Source organism: Crinia signifera, chromosome 2, assembly GCF_055691185.1.
Source record: "Crinia signifera chromosome 2, ASM5569118v1, whole genome shotgun sequence".
Lineage (NCBI taxonomy): Eukaryota > Metazoa > Chordata > Amphibia > Anura > Myobatrachidae > Crinia > Crinia signifera.
The window spans coordinates 79,937,985-79,960,680 of NC_139218.1; the positions used below are offsets into that span (position 1 = coordinate 79,937,985).

Sequence of the window (22,696 nt, forward strand, 5' to 3'; positions counted from 1 at the left end):
AGGACCAGTTCAAATTACATATAGCTTTTGTGCTATAAAGGATGGATCCTGGAATAGTCCTCTACCATAGGTATCTATTGTAACACCCTCAGCCGCTCCACAGTTAAAAGCAGTTTTACCTAACAAGCCAAATATATTTTTACATATAAGCTGACTAAGCCAGTTTCAGACTTTTGCCTTTTCCAATGGGCATGACAAAAATTGAAGCAATACCAAAACAAAAAAACCCTCATCCAAGTAACAGGTTTTTCCAATACATCTGTTTTGTTTTTAGACCATCTCATAAATGCATAATATATGGTAATCAGTTCTTCAGCATACAGGAGAATTTAATTTTTGCGTTGAGTAATTAATTGGGCATTTCAGCTGAGTTTTTTATTTAAATATGAAGTTGTCATTAAAAATATTCTTTGGCTACCTTGATCTGGTTTAATCCGCTCTCTCTCTGCATATCCAGAAGCTGCCAGGTTAATTCTACTAATCCACCTATAAAAATGGAAAGTAATTATAGAAATGTAAATGCGTGCTGTTGGAAATTAGACAGTGCTGTTATAAAGATGTTTTGCGTTATTCATCATACTCCCATACTTTCAATGCCACTGTTTGGCCAGTTATTTGTTTCTGTCCATCTTATGCTGCGTAAACTGAAGTAGAATTTGACTTTGTGTCGATAGTATTATTAGTAAAGTTTTTTTTTTTTTAACTCACATCAAAAAAAAAAAAAAAAATAGAAAACATCTGCAAGGAAATTACTGTTCCTATTCAATTTTAAATAAAACTTTGTTTTGTCATGATTTGTACAGATGTGCTAAGCATTCTGGGCATTTAAATATTATATTAGATTTCATATATACAGACTGGAAGCTGAAAGTTTGTATTTTAATCATAAAATAAGTGAATAGATTTAAGTCCTAAAATGCATTAGAAAATCAGTGGTCACATATTTAGAGAGTGAAATGCATTATGCCATCTTGTGATATGACTTTATGAATCCAACCAGCTGTGTACTTAGGTCAATTAAAAAGGTAAAAGATAAAAAAGAGGCTATTCTTGATAGGTGAAAATTAATAAATAGATAGCTAGATAGAAAAACATATACAGTATATGTAACTAGTAACTGGCTGGGCTCCAATGTCCAGGATCAATGCAGCTTAGAAATGGTCTATTGTCTTGCCACAAAAGAACTGGATGACTGAAACACACCTTAAGTTCTGTTAATTAAAAATAATAAATGTACATGTTTTCTACCAATGTTTTTTGGTACTGAGTGCCAACACCCTCTGACCCTTTAGAATGTATTCAAGTATTAGGTTGTCAGGGGCTTATTTTACTTAAGTTCCTTGGCTATCAACAAGCAACAGTGCCACAGGCTTGATAGCTGTTTACACTGGCAAAGGCAAGGTCAAACAGGAATATTTCAAATAAATTGTTCCAAAAAAACATGGGTTACATATGGCAGAGTAAACGGTGTCCTTTACAAACACAAATTCAATGAGTTTTGTTTTGTTATTTCATTCCAATGAAGGTATATTTACTAAGGAACCATGTTATCAAAGCTTTAAACAGTTTTACTCATAATTTTCCCCTTAGTTGGTATTCATAAATTCCAATATTAGATATATAGAAGTGTTGGCCAAGATATGGAACAGGTTTAGCATCTAGAAAACGATGACCTCGTGGTGAGCAGTTTGTTCCACAGGCTCTACTGACACTAATGAGCAATCTTCCATGAATTTGCAAGTCATACACAGCCTATTTCAAGGAACAGAGATATTAACTGTTCAGATATTTTGGCTGCCTGGACTTTTATCATATGACAACTTTTGGCAGTGGTATTAAGCAGTCAATAGGATCTTGTTACAGGTCATATCCAGGTGATAAACTCCATACTGCTCGGTGTACCAAAAAAACAAAGCAGGTTCATTCAAAGTTCATTTCAATGCCATTGATATTTCTAGTAGTTTCAATGTTGAATACAACTTGACAGAAACTGCAGCAATCCCTTAATTTATTTTCTTTTTGTTATCCTATACATTGAATTAAAATGAAAATAATACATCATTTTATTCATCCCATGATAGAAATAAAAGGCCAGCAGGAGTAGAAGTAATAACAATAAAAATGCAATGCTGGAAATATCATATAGTATCTATTATTTTAAATATAAGAGAAAAAAAAAAAAAGGATTTTCCTGGGTTCTTGGTTAACTGGTATTCTATTCAGTAGGTTATGCTCTGTCTTTGCAGCTTAAAGCTGACCATACATCAGAAAGATCGATCTTAAGTTCGATTGCGCTCATGATTGTGTACAATTTCCCTTGAAATCCCCGGCAGTCCTTGGTGGTTTTTGGACACACAATCTACTCACAATCCATCATACAATCAGTCATACAATCCATCTGCTGCATGATTGTATGATTGTGTACACAAGATGTGCACACAATCCCTCTTACAATCAATTGAGATTGTATGATAGGGTACAATATCTTTCTGATGTATGGCCACCTTTACAACGATGGTTAGAGGAAGTACGGTAATACTGCAAATAAAGTCGGTTTGCACTGATTTTTTTTAAATGGACAGTGATTAAGAGCCAGCCAATCGGCTCCTGCCATGTCATAGGCTGAGTTTGAAAAATTACAGGTAGGAGCTGATTGGCTGGTTGTTAATCACTCTCCACTTTATCACTTTTTGAACTTGATACATCGGGCCTAAGATAGTACATAGATGTGTCCTCATACATTGTTGTTGCACATGCGCCAAACAGTTCCTCATAATGCACAAGCGTCAGGTGTCTTTTTAGCTGAAAATGTATCATAGTCGCAAATCAACGCAGTACGATGTTGCTCTGATTAATTTGAGTTATGACACTTGTACTATATATCTGTGCGCAACTCTGAATATGTACACAAAGGGGTTTATTTACTAAGATGGCAGTTCTATTGAATATGGGATGTTGCTCTGGGCAACCAATCAGGTTCTATTTATTGTCTTGTAGAAGGTTCTAACCCAATAAAAAGTCGATTCTGATCGGTTGCTACGGGCAACATCCCATCTTCAATAGATCTCCCAACTTAGCAAATAAACCCCACAGTGCTACAACTTAGCAGCTGCAGCTTTTTATCGTTCTTTGAAGCTCCTTATACAGTCACGCAAGTGGCTTGGAGCATTGGCCAGAGAAAGCAGCACAAGTAGGCGGGAATATTTAGGTTAGCAAAATACTGTAGACATTTCATAATAAACTACAAATCAAAAGCTATATGATGATTTCTAAATGTGTATAAATATATTAATCAAAAACAGCTGTGAAATGTATTAAGATGATGTGTGCATGTACATAATATGTTTCCTTTACCTGTTCATTTCATCTAAATTGTCAGCAGCAAAGTAAAAGCTTTTGATCTTGGGATGACAAGCTTTAAATGCACTACAAATAAGAAAAATATTAGTCACAAACAATTGTTTGGTTACCTATATGAAAAAATGCATAAGAAAATGTGAATACCATATCGGTGTGCTCAGGATTTAAGTAACAAAGGCAAAGAACGGCAAGATTGGCCATGTTCTACTGAATGTTTAGCACTCTAAGGTTTTCCTCTCACAGCAATGATCTGGTGCATATTACTGTGTGTCAGCCTCCGGCATCTCCCGAGTTGAGCCACTTATTTGAGCATAAGGCTATGTAAACCCTACGATTGGCTGTGTTTATATAAATGATTGAAAAGGAAATTTGGAAGAGGTGGTACAGTAAATTACCAGTACTGAAGCTGGCAGATGTTTAGGCCACAAAACTCTAGGGGAATTTGATAACTCAATACATTTTTGCACTAATATTATTTGCCATTCAACACGGGTCCTTTTCTTGTGTGAAAGGGTCAACCTACGTTTGAAAATCCTGGGTCATTGGCCCTGGTATTTACCAGGGTCAAACAACCAGGCATTCCTTCCTAGGCTGACCCTTTCGTACGGAAGAAATACCTGTACTGGTAAACAAATAACTGGGTAGAAATGCTTGACCCAGTAATTTGGTTTTCTGTGTGAAAGGGGGGTCAGGATGGGACCGGAAAAATGACCCAGCATTCAAATGCCAGGTAAAAGCTGGGATTTAGGGGCTATTTTGCCTGAAGGCGGTATTCGATGCAATTTAACACTTTTTAATAAAATACAATGGCATTAAATAAAGGTCCTTCTATGTCCCACCAATCTTCCAAAGTTTCACACACTGGACACACCAACATTTCCCATACATACTGTAACTGAAAAAATATGCCCTGTATGAAGAAATCGGTCTCCATCATGAAAGTATCTGTGTGTAATGCTTGTTTATCAGCCTACTAGAAGACCTTTAACACTAATGAGGCCTATGCACATATCGATATACAGGCATTTTCTAAGCGATCTCACTAGATCGCTTAGAAAATGTCCCTACATTGCTCCAGGTGTAGGGGCCATAGAAATGCGCGGCACTGCACGTCACTATCATCCAGAGTTCAATATGCAGCATGCTGGATAAATCTGGTTAATCGTCTGTCAGGGCCAGTGTTCTCACTGGAAAACAATGGCCTTGACAGATCGCTTAGCACACAGCGCTGACCTACCATTGTGTGCTGAACAATCATGCTGAAGCTTTCTGAGTGATCTAGCATAGCTCAGAATGCTTCAGCATTGCTACAAGTGTAGGCCCCTTATGGGCTTCACCTAGAGCAGCCCACTTTCACATAGAGCGGAACATGCTCACATATACTGTTACCCCAGGTCTAAAATCCATGGTAATATAGGTTTGAATAGAGACTGGTGAAGACAATGATATAAAGCAGACCAGGACGGAAGTGCCACACAATGATATCAGAAAAGGTTATTTAAGATGTAAATAACAATACAGAAAGACAGAAGAATAGGTTCAGGTTTGGGGCAAGCAGCAATTAAGGACAATCAGGTCACAAGGTCAAAGGCAGGCAGGATACAATGACAATGAAAAACGATGGTTTATGAAGGCCTTACTATCCAATTAACACTCAATGAATCGAACAAACACTTAATGGATAACAAAGCAATGTCACCTGTACAGACTGATTGTGGGAGCATCATAACAGCTGGATTAGAAATAAACGTGTAGGATGCAGAAGTGCAGCTACTACTTGTCCGGATACTACATATGGCATATTTAATGGGAGCCCAGGTGTGTTATTCTGGTGAATGGAAGTTCCAAAATAAAGGTTTTGTGGAACATCAGTAAGAGAAATGTACTTATATCTTACACTGAGCCTCTACTACAGAGTTAAACAAGTTGAAGACATTTTTCCAAAGACCCAAATGCACTGAGGCCTATATAAACTACTGTACTTACACACTGCTGCTTCAGCAATGGAAACACATTTGTTACCAAGTGGCGACTTAGACAAGAAGTGGCCCAGAAGTGTTAGTTATATAGTTGTGTACCACTTCACTATCGACACTGATTTATATGCTTTACGAGTATTCTGGAATACTGCTTCATTGTTCCATTTGCTAGTTTTCTAGTGATGAATCTCCATTCAATGTCTCGTATACTTGACAGCCAATATATTTAATTGACAATATCTTGCATTAAATATCAGAGATGAAAGAAAATGAGCCACTAGGTGAAATTAACATCCAAACTAAAAAGTGACTCCTAGGTCTCCTGCTCTGCACACTAGAGGGAGCACAGCACACAGAATAAACTGTTCCCAAGTTATTTTGCGGATGTACGTTAGTGTTACAGTAGGCGACAGCTCCTCTTTTAAGCTGAACACACACAGTCACCCCTGTCCCTCTACTGGAGTGTACAGTGAAATCTCAACTCTGATCTCCAGCTGTACAACCTGAAAAATGCGCTCTCTTGAATGTTTTTGCCAACTACAGTACATAGCGAACAAAGTAGTCAAGATCTACACAATAAAAAAAACAGCTGATAAAGTGGTACAGGCTAATTTAAACTTATGAATATCCATAATAATGAGTTAACACATTAATAAGTACAACATAATTATTCTGAAATTACAATAAAATGCTTCTAAAACATAGGAACAAACTTATCAGGAGAAAATGTCCTCTAACTTATGATTGAAAGGATGGCACAAAACAAAGACTCTCTCTCTTTCTATATATGTATATATTTATATATATATCCATTAGAGTAATACTCAAGGATTAACATTTGCAGGAGGAGTCTTGTAGTGGAGTTATTCTGGGCACAGTGTAATGCTGGGTATAAACTAGGTGACATGAAAACCATTATGATGTCGCTCAGGATTTCCCTGACAAACAATATTGTGCGTACAATATAGATATCGTCAGTGGCCACATCCACCTAGTGTGTTAAACCTCACTTCCTTTCCCCCCCATATGATTGCATTTTGATCTGTTTAGGCCGGTGGCGACACAGGGTATCCGTAGCACACAGTTCCCTGTAGTACAGTGACACGGACTCTAGCGCAAGAGCCCTATACACTCCTGTCTGATCTGACACGCAAGAGCGAGGTAGTGCACAGCAGCACACCTCAGACACAGCTCTGCGGTCAGCACACAGGCTGTGGAACTAGCGGCTCCAGCCAGCCAGCGGTAGCGCTGAAACGGGATCACACCCGATGTTCAGGCGCTTATCGCTACTGCATAGTGAGCCCCAGGAATATATACATTGTATCTGATAATTGTTACATCCTGGATGAGCATACACACTGTAAAACTGTCAATACCAGACATAACTTTTCCACTCTTAAATTTCAACCACCGTGCTTTATAAAATTATAAAATTATTCAGGGTCAGTGTGAAGTGGGGTCCTCTAGGTGAGGATATTTTAAATCACTTAATGTTGTCCTATGTGTTTTTCGTGTTTTTTTATATCTTCGCAACTCTTTTAATGAAACCAATAAAAGTCTTGTTTTATTATTAAATTCTCTTTTGGTGCACCAACCAAAGACACCCTTTCTCTGTCCTCCCCAATAAGTTGACAATATCCTCCTTGAGATGTATGTACAGAGAGGACTTCACTAATGGCCCGTTGGAGACCATATCAGAGATGATGTAGTGCGTATACACAGGACATTTTTTTATAATGACTGGTTGTTATTGTGCATATCATTCAAAATATTGCTCTGTGTGTATGCACCTTAAGTTCTACATTTTTAAAACACATTTTTAGGCGAGGATACAAAATGCCTAAGCGTTTCAATTTTTTTGCACCACACTTTTTAAATATAAATTAAATATCTGACATGCATTTCAACCTTCTTCACTATTTACCATGAGATGACCCCACTGTATGTACTGTATAGATACCAAATTACACATACACATACATATTTCCTTATCTATTTACCCATATAATCAGGCACATCATACCAGTCATGCTTACTTACAATTTTTTTCGGCACTCACTGGCCCGATCAATTTTAAATTCAGGTAGACTGATAAAGCCCTCTGCTTTCTCTTCCTGAAATGATATAAAAGTCCATGTTGGTCATTTCAAATATAATTCATGTATACAAATATGAGCAAGCAATGGGGCAGATGTATTAAGCCTGGTGAAGAGATAAACTGGAGATAAAGTGGAAGGAGATAACGCACCAGCCAATCAACTCCCAACTGTCATATTTCAAACACAGCTGTTTGGCTGGTGCTTTATCTCCTTCCACTTTAACTCCAGTTTATCTCTTTGCCAAGCTTAATATATCTGCCTCAATATTAGGTAAAGGTGATGTCACACAATCATGGTGGAAAGGATGAATGCCACTATAATTTATCCAAGCAAGTGCCATCATCACCCTGAAATTCTATAACCTCCTCCCTTTGGAAAGGAATTTCAAAACTTAATACAGGATTGTTTTGTTTTATTTTTACACTGCAATATAGATCTGACTTTGAAGTAAAACCCCACCCAAATCTAACTCTCTGCACAAGTAACATCTACCCCACCTGCAGTGCACATGGTTTGTCCATTTGAGAAGGAATTTGCCAGAAGGAGTGAACCAGAATAACCCCCTTAGTACTGTACCAGGGGCACAATTATAAATGTATGGGTCTCAGAAATATTTGGTACTTGTTTCCTAGCACGGCCACAATCGTGAGTAATCGTGTCCCTTACTTAAGGGACACGATTACCCACGATGGACCCGATTTCTTTTGAAATCAGGTCCATTTTGCCGGCTAGGATAAAATATCGGGGGCATCGCGTCGGTCGGGACCATTAACATTGGTCCCGACGCGACCGACGCGATGCCCCCGATATTTCCATAGACTTCAATGTTAAAAAATATTTTAACATTGAAATCTTGTCGGGAAAGGTAAAATATCGGGGGCATCGCGTCGGTCGGGACCATTAACATTGGTCCCGACGCGATGCGACGCGATGCCCCCGATTTTTGCATAGGATTCAATGTTAAAAAAATTTTTAACATTGAAATGGTGTAAAAATGTCAAAAAATGTGAAATGGGTCCATATGACCCATTTCACATTATAGATGTGTCGTCGGCCCACGATAGACGCCAACCCGAAGCGTGGCGAGCGCAGCGAGCCCGCGAGGGGCGGCGGTACGCGTCCTCTGACCTTTTCATGCCCTACTATCCACTAGGGCGTGGAGTGAGAATAGAATAGTGTGGCGAGCGCAGCGAGCCACCGAGCCCGAAGCGTGGCGAGCGCAGCGAGCCCCGCGAGGGGCGGCGGTACGCGTCCTCTGACCTTTTCATGCCCTACTATCCACTAGGGCGTGGAGTGAGAATAGAATAGTGTGGCGAGCGCAGCGAGCCACCGAGCCCGAAGCGTGGCGAGCGCAGCGAGCCCCGCGAGGGGACGCGGATACCTGTGAAGCCCGCGAAGGGACGCGTTTACCTATGAAGGTATCCGCGTCCCCTCGCGGGGCTCGCTGCGCTCGCCACGCTTCGGGCTCGGTGGCTCGCTGCGTTCGCCACACTATTCTATTCTCACTCCACGCCCTAGTGGATAGTAGGGCATGAAAAGGTCGGAGGACGCGTACCGCCGAGGGGCGGCGGTACGCGTCCTCTGACCTTTTCATGCCCTACTATCCACTAGGGCGTGGAGTGAGAATAGAATAGTGTGGCGAGCGCAGCGAGCCACCGAGCCCGAAGCGTGGCGAGCGCAGCGAGCCCCGCGAGGCGACGCGGACACCTGTGAAGCCCGCGAAGGGACGCGTTTACCTATGAAGGTATCCGCGTCCCCTCGCCACGCTTCGGGCTCGGTGCGCTCGCCACACTATTCTATTCTCACTCCACGCCCTAGTGGATAGTAGGGCATGAAAAGGTCGGAGGACGCGTACCGCCGCCCCTCGCGGGCTCGCTGCGCTCGCCACGCTTCGGGTATGCGCCTATCGTGGGCTGCTGTTTACGCGCTTCAATTTGGGGGGGTTGGGAATTTTTTTCATTGAATACAATGTAAAATTGGGTCCCAGGGACCCAATTTACATTGGATTCAATGAAAAAAATCGGGTCAAAAATCGGTCGGTCGCGTCGATCGCATCGCATGCGACCAAATCGCATGCGATGCGATCGACCCGATTTTTTTCAGCACGACCACCCCGATCTTAATCGGAGTGGCCGTGCTAGGAAACAAGTACCAAATATTTTATAAAGATCCCCATGGACAACTCAGTGATGAAAAATTCTCATATACTGTATTCATAAAGGAAGGTGGGCATTCGGTACCAATAATCCCAACAAAGACTGGTTCAAATTTACAGTAATCTGCCTGTGACTGAAAGGAAGACTGGGATTCAGAAGCAGTTTCCAACTGGTATCACTGGTGTTTGCAAGCCCCCTCTGAATGACTGTCCTGATGGAGGCATGAGAAGAAGTTCTAAGCAGAGGATACACACACTGATAAAGCAGTACTGGAAGCACTTATTGATGAAAGGGACCAAAAGAATCATGGGGTAGATGTACTAAGCCTTGGGGAGAGATAAAGTGAAGAGTGTTAAAGTATCAACCAATCAGCTCCCAGCTGCCATGTTACAGGCTATGTATATAACAGGAGCTGATTTGTTGACAGCACTCCACAGTTTAGCACATCACCCTCAATTTGAATAAATCTACCTTTCTGGAATAAAATAATTTCTTCATACTTGAGTGCTGGTTCTGACTCCTTACATGTACTTTATTGCTTAACTTATGGACCAGGCACTGTGATTATACTTTGGAGTGCTGCCCTGTGACCCCAATATTTATATATATATATATATATATATATATATATATATATATATATATATATATATATATATCTTTGTATTGTAATCATCTGCAGCTTATTCTCTGAAGCTGAAAAGTTAGAGACTTATTTTTAAGATGTTGGCTAATCATATACTATTGAATTTGCAAAACATTTATCTTTGTTACTTCTATGTTTAGTGAAGCATTCAACATAAAAATTACAAGATATTGTTTTTAAAATAAGAATAATCAAGTACGCCATTTTAAACCCAATTCAATTAATATTTTTTAGCATTTTATGGTTCTAATTAGATTTTTTTTTTAATCAAAGTATTAATACTACATTAGTGTTGCTTGTGTTTAATATATGATATACTGTAGCAATGCCTCTGCTGTGAAGTTACCATGCCACGTAACTGCACATATATCTAACCATTGTCATCCTCCTCTTTAATTCAGAACTTAATCATAAAAAAGCCAATTAGAATCTGGTGAGGGATCCGCTTATGCATTGAAGAATAGAGGACATTACATAAAATCCTTTGCTTTAAATTAATTTAAAGAAAGCTAAACCATACTTGCCTACTATCTGGAATTGCCATGATGCTCTTTGGAGTAAGTTAGCCCCCTAAATCTGCCTATTTCCCCAGTGCGGTGGGTGGCCAAGTGGATCGATGGCATGATTCACTGTGAATTGTGTCATTGCGCCACCACGCTATAGCACAATGCCAATCTATGGCACAATGGCTTGATCTGATCCATGGCACCATCCCCCCACACCCATATACACATTCCACCTAGGTTTAATCTGCTTAAAATCAAAATAAACAATATACAGATGTAGCCAGGCCCATCCTTGCAGGGGATGGCGATTCTACCACCATCCCCCGCCAGCGGCTGGCTACCGCCAGGGCGCGCTCGTACGCCCCGTGGCAACGGAGCTTTGCGGGGGTCCCAGCTGCTTCCCCCACCGTCGCCACTGGTCCCCCTCACCGTCCAGACCCCCCCCCCCCCTGAACTGGGCAGCGTCTCCCTCATGAGGAGACGGTAAGGGAGACGCTGCCCAGCCGCCGTGATACTGGGACGCGCGTGCATGTGAGACGCACGCGCGTCCCAGTCTCTATCATCGACGCTCACCAGTGAAAGGGATCTGGCAAGCGCCGGCCAAGGATGAGCCCTGTAAGTACTCTATTTTCTGTCGAGTCCGAGGCCTTAATGGACAGTATAAATTGCGACAGTTCAAAGCATACTTCGGGCTGCTCTGCTATATTGTTAGGTATAAGTAAGCTTCAGATATAACCTCTGACAGTTGGAAGATATGCTACACCTCTCCCTCTATTTCTCTGTAGAGGTTTGTTGGACTGTTCCAATTCATGGTGTGATGTTACAATAATGCAGACAGTATGGTTTTTTCTAAAATGAAAAGGGTTATTTATCCGAGAGAGGAATCATAGGAATGCATTTTGATTTAGATCAATATTCCAAGTACTACTGCACCCTTGACTTGAGAACAATCATACACACAAAATTAAGATTAGAGGATTTCTTGTTGAACTGTCAGCATATACACAGTAGAAGAGGTACCATTAACTTGTATGGTGAACATGAAGGTTATCATACAGAACATAAATACATTTTTTTTGCCCTTAGAACAAGACGCACTAGATTATACAATTATTCTCCTGTGATTTTCCTCATTATCAAAGTATAACTTGCAACCAATCACACGTAATTGAAGTGAGATGTTCCTGATGTTATCAGAGCTATGGTTTATTTTAAGCAACGCAAAAACATACTGTATAAAATATTCAGAGCTTCCTATTTTCACAAATTATTCCCAGAGGACAGTGATTATCCTTTAAGTGTCACACAATCGTTTGATTATTGCAGTCTGCCTAAGGTAGCAATTCTAAGAAATATGTCACAATCAGAGAGAATGTCAAAATTAATGATAAAATGACTTTTAGGTCACAATCCTGGCTGTTTTAAAGTAGAAATTTTACACATTACAGTAAGTATACAGTATGGTATGCATTAAGCAAATGGGGGCTCCATGCTGAGAAAAAATGAGATCCTAATACAAGACATACACTTCACATCCTAGTATACGCACATCGGTTCCTTGTGCGAACGCACGGTGGATGCGAACAAATTAGAATGACCCCCTTTATGGAGGTATATGTGTGGGTATGGGTTATTTTTTCTTTATCTGCAGCCCAAATAAATGTGAGATGTGCCAGGAGGCGTTTTTAATAAGTAAATGGAGGAAAAGGAAACCAACCTACAGTAGGTTGGTTTGGAGCGCCTTCCAGGGGTGGTTTAATCAGGACAGCAGCTGCTTGTGGGAGTAGTCAGCTCCCAGATACGAGAAAAAATAAATAAATAAAATAGAGCAGCGCTGAATTTACAATGTAAAAAATATTTATTACATACACTAATAAAAACATTAATTAGACATTAAAAAATGAACCAATTGGTGTAAAAAGAACATTGGATGGACCCAATAATTATAGTCACCGGTATTGGGATGGTGTTTTGAAATCTGCTCTGATCCTGGGAAAAAGGGGAAAGTCCTTATTTGCCACTTGGTGGTGTCCTGATGTTGTTGTCACGGACTGCAACCGATGGCATGGATCGGTGGCATGGATCTGCTTCTGATTTATTGTGATGATATCACAGTGTTGTCTGTACTATTTGATGGAGTTGACCAGCAGGATGACTTGCTCCTACAGTATGTGAGATGTCTGGGTATTAGACATCTCACATACTGTAGGAGCAAGTCATCCTGCTGGTCAACTCCATCAAATAGTACAGACAACACTGTGATATCATCACAATAAATCAGAAGCAGATCCTTGCCACCGATCCATGCCATTGGTTGCAGTCCGTGACAACAACATCAGGACACCACCAAGTGGCAAATAAGGACTTTCCCCTTTTTCCCAGGATCAGAGCAGATTTCAAAACACCATCCCAATACCGGTGACTATAATTATTGGGTCCATCCAATGTTCTTTTTACACCAATTGGTTCATTTTTTAATGTCTAATTAATGTTTTTATTAGTGTATGTAATAAATATTTTTTACATTGTAAATTCAGCGCTGCTCTATTTTATTTATTGTTTTTAATAAGTAAGCAGTCTGTGTGCATGGATGTTTATAAGTGATTGAAGTGTATGTGTGTATTTTTGTTAGTGACAGAAGTGTATGTTATTTAAGAGGTGTGCTGCATGTGCGTTTTCAGTGAAACAGGTGTGTGGATGTTTTTAAATGACAGAGATATGTGTGTCTGTTAAGTGTAAGGGGTTTGCGCATGTGCATGTTTGAGTGAAACAGGTGTGTGTTTGTGTTGAGTGACAGAGAAAGTGGCGGATTTCGGACGGCCACCAAGGGACGTGAACAAGTAACCTGTGTCGTTTAATATATATATATATATATATATATATATATATATATTTTAAAATCACATAAACAGCCAACCCACATATCACAGAAGCCGGACGACCCGCAAATCACCTCACACAGAAGAAGGCCGACCCGTATACCACTCTTGGAGGAAGCCAGGACACATACTGGGAGCTGCAACACCTCTGTGGGACATTGGGCACATCCCCTCCCCATGAGCAGTGACACAGAGAAGGTAATGTTGATCTGTATGCTGCTCCCTGCACACTTCTATCAATGCTCTCTCTCTCTCTCTCTCTCTCTTTTGCACACTCCCTCTCCCCCTCTCTCCCTTTTTTTCACTCTCACTCCCACCCCCTCTCTCTTTTCTCCCCCCCCCTCACACTCATTCTCCCCTCAACCTCCCCTCTATTCTTCCCCTCTCTCACACTCTATCCCTCCCTTACTCTCTCCCTTCTCTCCCACTCACTCCTTTTCTCACCCCTATATCTATTCTCTACCTTTTTCACCCCCCCCTCACTTCTCTCAATATATCTCATCCCCCTTTCTTCTCCCCCCTCTCACATACTCACTCACTCTTCCACTCTCATCCCCCTCTCTCACTCCTCTCTCTCCTCTTCACCCTATCACCCATCTCCTCTCTCTTTTAACCTCCTCTGTCTTGCTTTCTGCTCACACTCTCTCCCCCCTTTCTCTCAACTCTGTCTCTTCACGCTTTCTCAAACTTACCCCCTCCCTCTTTCACCCCCCTCTCTATCTCTCACACTCTCTCCCCCCTCTCACACTCTCAGCCCCCCCCCACTTCTCACACTTAAGGGGTGTACACACGGAGCAAATTTTTGCTATTTTCTAAGCAATCTGACTAGATTGCTTAGAAAGTAAGCACAGATCTCTCCGTGTGTATGCTCCGAGAGATTAAATATCTCTTGCTAACTAAGTCAGTGCATGCAGTCAAAATCTAGTCAAATTGCTTAGCAAATGACTGCAAATCTCTCTGTGTGTACAGAATGAGAGATACTGATCTCAATCTCCCATTCTGAACCATTACGCTGACTTTTTTTGCTTAAGCAAAATTGCTTAGAAAAATCGCTTAGCAAAATCACTTAGCACAAATCTCTGCATGTGTATGTGCTCCCCATGGGAGGTCTTGACACCAGCAAAATTGCTTAGCAAAATAGCTTATCAAAATTGCTTAGCACAGATCTCTACGTGTGTATGCCCCTTTACTTTCACCTTTTCTGCCCTCTCTCACACTCCTCCACTCTCTCTGTCCAAAACTCCACCCTTCCTCCTCTCTCTCACTCCCCCACTCTGTCCAAAACTCCACCCCTTCCGCCCTTCTCTCTCCACCCTCTCACTCACACCACCTTTCCTTCTCACTCTCCCCTTTTACTGTACCTCTCACTCCCCACTCCATCACTGCCTGCCTTCCTTCTCCACCCCATCACCTTTTCACTTTTCACCACTGCTTCTCCCCATCATGCCTTCAGAGGCCAAGAAATAGTTGTCAGCCCACACAAATAGTCCCCCCTCCCCTGTTGTTTTGTTCTGAATCCACCCTTGTACAGAAGTGTCTGTTTTTATTGCGTGACAGAGGTGTGTATGTGTATGTAGTAGGAGGGGGGGGGGGGCACCAACATTTATCTTGCCTCCGGGCAATTGGGATGAACTTACGCCACTGCTTGGGCCGCTGCTGCAAATTAGCTAGAAATTGAATGTATACAAACAATATGTCTATCTTCTTTTTTTACCTCCTCATTGGTATACCAATAAAGGGATGAGTCCTTCAGGACAAACCAATATTTTTTCCACTTTTGTGAGAAATAGCTCTTTGCATCTTTCTTCTTCCATAGCCAACCCTCACAATCGCCGCGGCCTAAATCCTTACACGATATCCGTCTTTTACTCTTCCCAGGAGCAGGACCTTGATAAAAAGTACAAATGGAGATACAGGTGGTAAATCATGACAACTAAACACCATTATTACTGATGCACCAATAAGGTAGCTATGGGAAAAAATGCAGATATTATAAACAAATTGGGTGAAATTTACTAAGATGTGAAATACACTTCACAGGTCATGTTGCTATGGGCAACCAATCAGAAGCTACTTCTTATTTATTTGCCACCCTCTAGAACAGGGGTGGCCAACCGGTCAGAGGTAAAGAGCCGAAAAATATCAGTCGTCAAGCCAAAGAGCCAACATCATGCGCGCGCCAAAAAGGGGCGTGATCGGGGGAGTGGTCAGGGGCATGGTCATATGACACAAGGAGAGTGGCCACATGACAAAACTTTATGCCCCCAGTGCCAGATATGCCCACCACAGTGCCAAACATCACATGCCCCCCACAGTGCCAAACATCACATGCCCCCCACAGTGCCAAACATCACATGCCCCCCACAGTGCCAAACATCATATGCTCCCCACAGTGCCAAACATCATATGCCCCCCACAGTGCCAAACATCATATGCCCCCCACAGTGCCAAACATCATATGCCCCCCACAGTGCCAAACATCATATGCCCCCCACAGTGCCAAACATCATATGCCCCCCACAGTGCCAAACATCACATGCCCCTCAAAGTGCCAAACATCATATGCCCCCCCACAGTGCCAAACATCACATGCCCCTGAAAGTGCCAAACATATGCCCCCCACAGTGCCAAACATCATATGCCCCCACAGTTAGGAAGCTGGGCCCTCCAGCACAGGTGTTGCCCACAGTGCAACACCTATGCTGGAGGGCCCAGCTTCCTAACTAAAGGGCCCACCTAGAGGGCCAGGAGGGCCCAACAAACAAATGAGCCACGGGCCCTTCTGGCCCGACAAATGCGCACACAGACCAGAAGGGCCTGAATTTGCCCACGGGCCTAGTGCCCGACACCCGGTGGTCTAGGGTGGATGGAGGGTAGGAGGCCAAAGGCCCCTACCTGGTGTTGGGAGAGGCCGCTGGGGGGAGCTTCGTCAGCTCTTTTGCTTCCCACCCCCGCTGGCCTCTCCGGGAGCCATCTTCTTTTTTCTTGCAGAAGGCGCCGGAGATCTTCTGTATTGATCCCGGCGTCTTCTGGCCTCTTCAGCGGCGCCGGAACTCTTCTCCCCGCCGCCGTCTTCTGCGCCATCCTCCGGCGGCTTCTCGCATCTTCAGGAGCGCTCCTGCGATCTGCCGGCGTGGAGAAGACTTTTCGCCCTCCCGCTGGCGTCTGATGTCAGACGCCGGGGGCAGGGCGGAAACGGCGCGGCGAGCGCTGATTGGCTCGCCGCGGCCGTTTCCTATTGGCTGCCGATGCGGCGTTTTGAATTTGGCAGCCGAATTGGCGCCAAATTCAAAACCCCGCTTTGCAGATGGGAGGCTGGAGCCGCAATTTACAGCGCGGCGAGCCGCATGCGGCTCGCGAGCCGCGGGTTGGCCACCGCTGCTCTAGAAGATAATAGACAGGATGTGATTGGAATTTCACATCTTAGTAAATTTCACCCATTGTATCAGTGTCTTGTTTCATAAAGAAAAAAATATGCAGAGATAAATAAAGATCTAGGACTAGGAAATGCCCACATCACAGAACGTATTATGCACCGGGCTGTGTAATGCGGGGACGGAAAGAAATAATGGTTCTACTAGTGTGCATATGCTAAAAGTAAAGAATTTACATAGATATAAACAGCTTGCTGCAGAGAAAAACAAACATATACATAGCAAAGCTATTATTGCAAATAAACCGCTGCGGCAAAAGTGTTTGAAAGAATTGTGTTTGTTTTGTAATAGACATATTATCGTGCATTTACGAAGGCTACAAATGATCAAACACAAGCTTGCTTTTATCTCACTGCAGAAGCTGGTGACTTGGGATACCAGGACATATCCTCCAGCTATTTCTGTCTGATAATTCAGTACTTCAGAAAAATACGCAGGAGAGAAGGAGAGAAGAGGAGTTACATCTCTTCCAAATGGTGCGCTGACTTGCGTAATCATCATATAAATTATTTCTAGAAGGTGATTTTTGATAACAATCCCTTTTTCTCCCTTCACACTTAACCAAAATCCATAAATGAGGTACCATTTTAAAGATTTGTTTTCCACTTTTAACAAATTGTTAATTAACATTTGCACAATGTACGGTTTGTTTAAAAATGCAGAAAAACTGACTTTTGGCCCTATAGTTCTTTCCTTGGATGCGTCGATAAGGCACGGCTAAGATGATCAGTTTTACACGCATGCAAAATTTTTGCACAGGCCACCTAGTATAACTTAATAAAGTTTACGAGAAGCATTGAAAATTGCTCTCTTGAAATTCGACAAATCCAGGCACAAGCTGATATTTGATTGTGAAACCTCCAATTTACTTTCTTGGTTCAGTTACACTCTTAGAGGTTATTCATATTTATTATCATTTCAGAATTGGCTCTGATCAGTCTGTAATTATTATCTTGTAAACACCCTGTTCCTGCACCTTGACAAAGGGGATAGTCCCCGAAACATTGGAGATTGGAAATACACCGTTTTTTTTAAAAACCCACTGAGTGCCACTGTCTGTTTGTATTTTACTACAACCACGCTATCCATAGTATCCGGAGGGCACCTGGTCAAATGTGTTTATTCAGCACAAAAGTTTTTTTCTTCAGATTGGTGATTCTCATAAGATTTTGGTCCAACACCTGACTTAAATAAGCAAAAATGACCCTACGTGTTTTATCTGATGAGGACTTCTTCAGGGTGATCAGGATCAAATTTGGATAATGTAAAAGGACTAGTTCTCATCAATGGTTAAAAATGAGGAATGGGATATACCGGCATCAAACTATGGAGTATAGTATTTTGTCATACAGAATGATGCAGCTCCATTAGCAACCAGATGTCAAGACAGGCTTTAGATACTGATTAAACAGCTGACCGACCGATGTTGCTTCACAGCACTAGTACTTAATAGTACATTCAGCTATTTATACGCAATTCATAAATGTAACTCTCTCTGCACATGTTACATCAGCCCCACCTGCAGTGCACATGGTTTTGTCCATTAAAGAAGCAATTTGCTTTTGCAAACCAACCAGAATAACCCCACACGTGTAAGCAGCTTAAGGAGACAACTGCTGAGTGACATATCCTCATATTACCATCTGCAATATTCTCACAAGTCCACCCCTTTCCCTGTTCAAATCATATTATTGGTAACTCTGTAAAGCACTTAAAACATATAAACAGGATTCCTGCTAAATCATAATATGTACACCACTGCAAAATGACTGGTGTGCAATGGGCATGGTGGTGCCCATTCCAGATGTAAGCCCCACCATAGCTACCGATGGATGTCAGCCATCAATCACCGTGAGAACAGTAGACCCCTGGCCAGACAGGTAAGCAGTCCCTGCTGTTCATAAATACTGTCCTTATCAGTCTCTGCTTAACCTTTGACTTACAGTACAACCTTATCTCATGCACACAGCACCCTTTTATGGAGCTGTGCTCTTCCTCATTAAACGCTCCTTAACCAAATCAAAAAATGTAAATGGTTTCCAGAACTAGAATCTGAGAGAAGGCCTATCCCTATACCTCATCTTATAAATACCTAGCCACACATCAACTGCATTACATAAGCTGCCCACTCTTTTCCCATCAGCAACCACCAATGTAATCGCCTACTCACAGTATGTAACAAGTGTTCGTCCACATACCTGAAACTGAAAGCTTATTTAGGTACAGAATTTTTTTTGTCTGATTTCAAATGCTGCTTATTTTTACTGAATAAAAAGTTACCATTTTATACAAAAAAATAAAATAAAAAAGGATTAAAAACCCCACGCCGGTATACCTGTACTCTTTAGTTCTAAAACAAAACTGTCCAAAGAAGGAATACATATTTTGGCGGCACAGTACATCTAATGTTTACAAGCACAAATGGAAATGGAACTTTTATATCATGGGTATCACCTCCCACATGAAATGCGACATTTAAAAAACACATTATATTTAGTTACTGAATCATCTTATCCAGCTGCTTCTCCAAATGTCATTAGTTTCACTAGAACTTTTTTCCCAGATACTTTAGAATTATTCACGTTACCTTTATTTCGCTTCTTGGATTTATGTTGTAAAGAGGACTGCTGGAACGTCTGAAAATAAAAGGAAAACACTTTCATCAGGTTCATTCACCATCCATTTGCAATTCACAGATTTTTCCTATTCACTCTGGTCTAAAATATCCTTCTAGCCAATGCAGTCCACGCTAGTAAACGAAAGACTGCAGATATAATGGAAGGAGCCTTGTGCTTTCTCATCCACCAGTTATACCCCTTTTACACCAAAGAATAACCCAGGTTGGACCCAGGTCAGCGTTGGTGTAAAAGGCGCCAACCCAGGTCCAGTAACACTGGTCTCCTACCCAGGTCCTGACCAGGGTTGAACACTGGTTGGACCTGGGTCGTAGGCGGTGTAAATAGTCCCAACCCAGGTTGGGACATCCAGGTAGTGTTGAAAGGATACCAGAAGTGCTGGATGCCTTTCCACAGTGCGCTGCAGTGGCAAAAGACAGCAGCCAGGAAGGATATGCACACAGAATTCATAATTGGATGCAGTATCATTTATATATATTTTTTGGGGGGGGAGGGGGGGGGGGGGGGCTGGGGGAGCACATGGGAGATTCGGTCTGCTGCTGCAGGGGAAGGGGCTGGGGAGAGCACCTAGGTGATACTACACTTTTATACCACTATGTGTGCTTGAGCACTGAATAAAACTTTTTGAAAAATATTTTACAAAGTAAACAAACCAACACTTTTCAATACTAACTTGTCAGGTCTTTTAATTTTTATTTAAAATATTTGAGGGAAGGTTGGATGGCAGTTTATTGGTCCTAAAATGGACATTTTTAATGTCATCCATAGGGAAAAGCAGGGCTGACCCAGGTTCAGTGTAAACGGTGCAGACCTGGGTCCGACCTGGGTCACAGTGCTGTGTAATTGTATGAGTCCAACCCTGGAAACTCCCGTGTTCCAAGACCAGGGTCCGACCAGGGATTTTGGTGTAAAAGGGGTATTAGATGTACAACAAGCGGGTACCTGAATATACCGCTCTGTCTGATGGCCATCATTTAGAGTCCAGTATCATCAACAATGTGGACTTCCCCTTTATAGAGAATCATATAAATATGAGAAATTATACAAATACCTACCAACATTGTGATCTCCCTGCACTGCTCAAAAAATCGAGTTTTGTGGTTGAATAAAGGAATATTCCAGTCTAAACAACTACATCTATGTGTGTCAAGAGAAGAATGCTCTAACTAGGTGAGCATGATGGACTATGCCTTGCTGATGAATAATGAAACTGTTCACTTTGTACCTGTCCCAACGGGATGCGGTCAATATGCCGGCCGTCGGAATTTATAGTGTTACAGGGTTGGACTGGCCCATTGGGAAACCCATCCATCCTTTTCTTGGGATAAGGTTCCAGAATGTGCACTTGAATTACACGTTATACATAGGTTACCTTATACTGCACAGGACTATGGTGTATTTTCTTCAGTGTATTGCGGTTATTAATTTGGCACATTATCAAACATGCACAAGCAGTATTTTATATATATATATATATATATATATATATATATATATATTCATCATGGGGCCCAGACCATGTACTCTTCATTGACTAGCCAAGCCTCGGGGGCAGCTGACTACACCCCCTCTCAAAACTGGTCACACCACTATACATGGACCCCTACCATTGCATTCCCCCGGTGTGCCATTCATGCCGCAGCCCAACACATGTGTTACATTAAAGTGAATGGAAATTACTGCACTCCTGTGAACTAGAGGGCATTCTAATATTCAAGTGCATTGCATGCCCAATCAATTGCCACAATAAAACACTAACTAAGTTGACCGGTGAAGCTTTATGTCAAAGACCCCATAAAACACCAGTCAACTGAGGCACTGCAAAGACTCAGTGAACACACTTAGGGCCTGATTCTGGTTGACTCGGTAAGCTGCGAAGATCACAGCTTACAGAGGCTCAAAGTGCCCACCCCGCCGAAAACATGCCACCCTCCGTATCACTGTATCCCCTCGTAACCATGCGAGGGAATGTGCTATGAAAAGACTGACCTATATTTGCAGGATCTGGGCCGAAGACAGGACGGGCGGCTGCTGTCATGGGAACGCCCAGAGTTTGCACGGGGACGCCCAAGAAATGCTGGGCATTCCCATGTCCTATTGCTGCCACTGCATCCATTCTGCCCACCCCCCTGTGCAAGCGCCACACCGACTGTGCAGGTGGGTGAAGGTGCCCGCACAGAAGCCCAGCACATGCGCATATGAGAATATAGGCATGTGCAGTACTTCACCATTGGTCCCCCATGCAAATACGCGGGGGACCGACAAAACAAGAATCATGGCCTTAAATTGCACAAGGATACACATTATTATTATCCTTCATATGACACCACAAGGGATTTCCATCACCCAATTACACAGTACATAAACAACTAAGCAAAACAGTGACTTATAGTTGAAAACAAGAGATTACGAATACATAACTATAGCTGCATCACCAGAGGACACTAGAATAAGTTTCAGCATGGCAGAAAACTGCAGGATTTGGTGCCATCAAAGATAGTTAAGTAAGACAAGGAAAAGCACATAAGTAAGGAGGGCATTACAAAATATATACGTGTATATGAAATTATCATTTGTGATTAGATCATGCCATCTAAAGATGCTTACAAATTAAATTTATGTTTACTTTACTTACAGTACATACACATTTCATTAATAAAATGGGGATAAATATGGATATCGGTAATTAGAATATCAAAGACCGGTTCCTTGCCGTGTTGTTGTGCAGTGTGAATGGGTCAAACAGGTTGAGCCACCTGTTTCACGTTCATACGATGGAGGAAGCAGTGCTTGGAGCAGCCCCCGCCCTTGTCTCCAATAATGCGCTGATGCCCCCACAAGATGTCAGCGAAACGGCAATATTGCCGGTGCGCTGCTGCGATCTGAACAGAACGCACATGCAGGGTCGCACCAGGACTGAACCGTTTAAAAGTCCTGGTGCAACCCTGCATTTGGGGTCTGAAAGCAGTATTGGTCTCCTCACTAGTGCCTAAACCTAACC

At 42.1% G+C, this 22,696-nt stretch overlaps 1 protein-coding gene across 5 annotated transcripts in view; it reads right to left on the reverse strand.

Annotated features, from left to right (window-relative positions):
- CNKSR2 (connector enhancer of kinase suppressor of Ras 2) overlaps positions 1 to 22,696 on the reverse strand; it is a 326,527-nt gene that overhangs the window by 63,694 nt on the left and 240,137 nt on the right. For all 5 annotated transcript variants that reach the window (XM_083172470.1, XM_083172469.1, XM_083172468.1 and 2 more), the window contains 5 exons: positions 19,647 to 19,695; positions 15,340 to 15,512; positions 7,380 to 7,453; positions 3,355 to 3,426; positions 419 to 486 (listed from right to left, as the gene is read on the reverse strand). In XM_083172470.1, the coding sequence (XP_083028596.1) occupies positions 419 to 486; positions 3,355 to 3,426; positions 7,380 to 7,453; positions 15,340 to 15,512; positions 19,647 to 19,695 (436 nt within the window). The remainder of the gene's footprint in view (positions 1 to 418; positions 487 to 3,354; positions 3,427 to 7,379; positions 7,454 to 15,339; positions 15,513 to 19,646; positions 19,696 to 22,696) is intronic.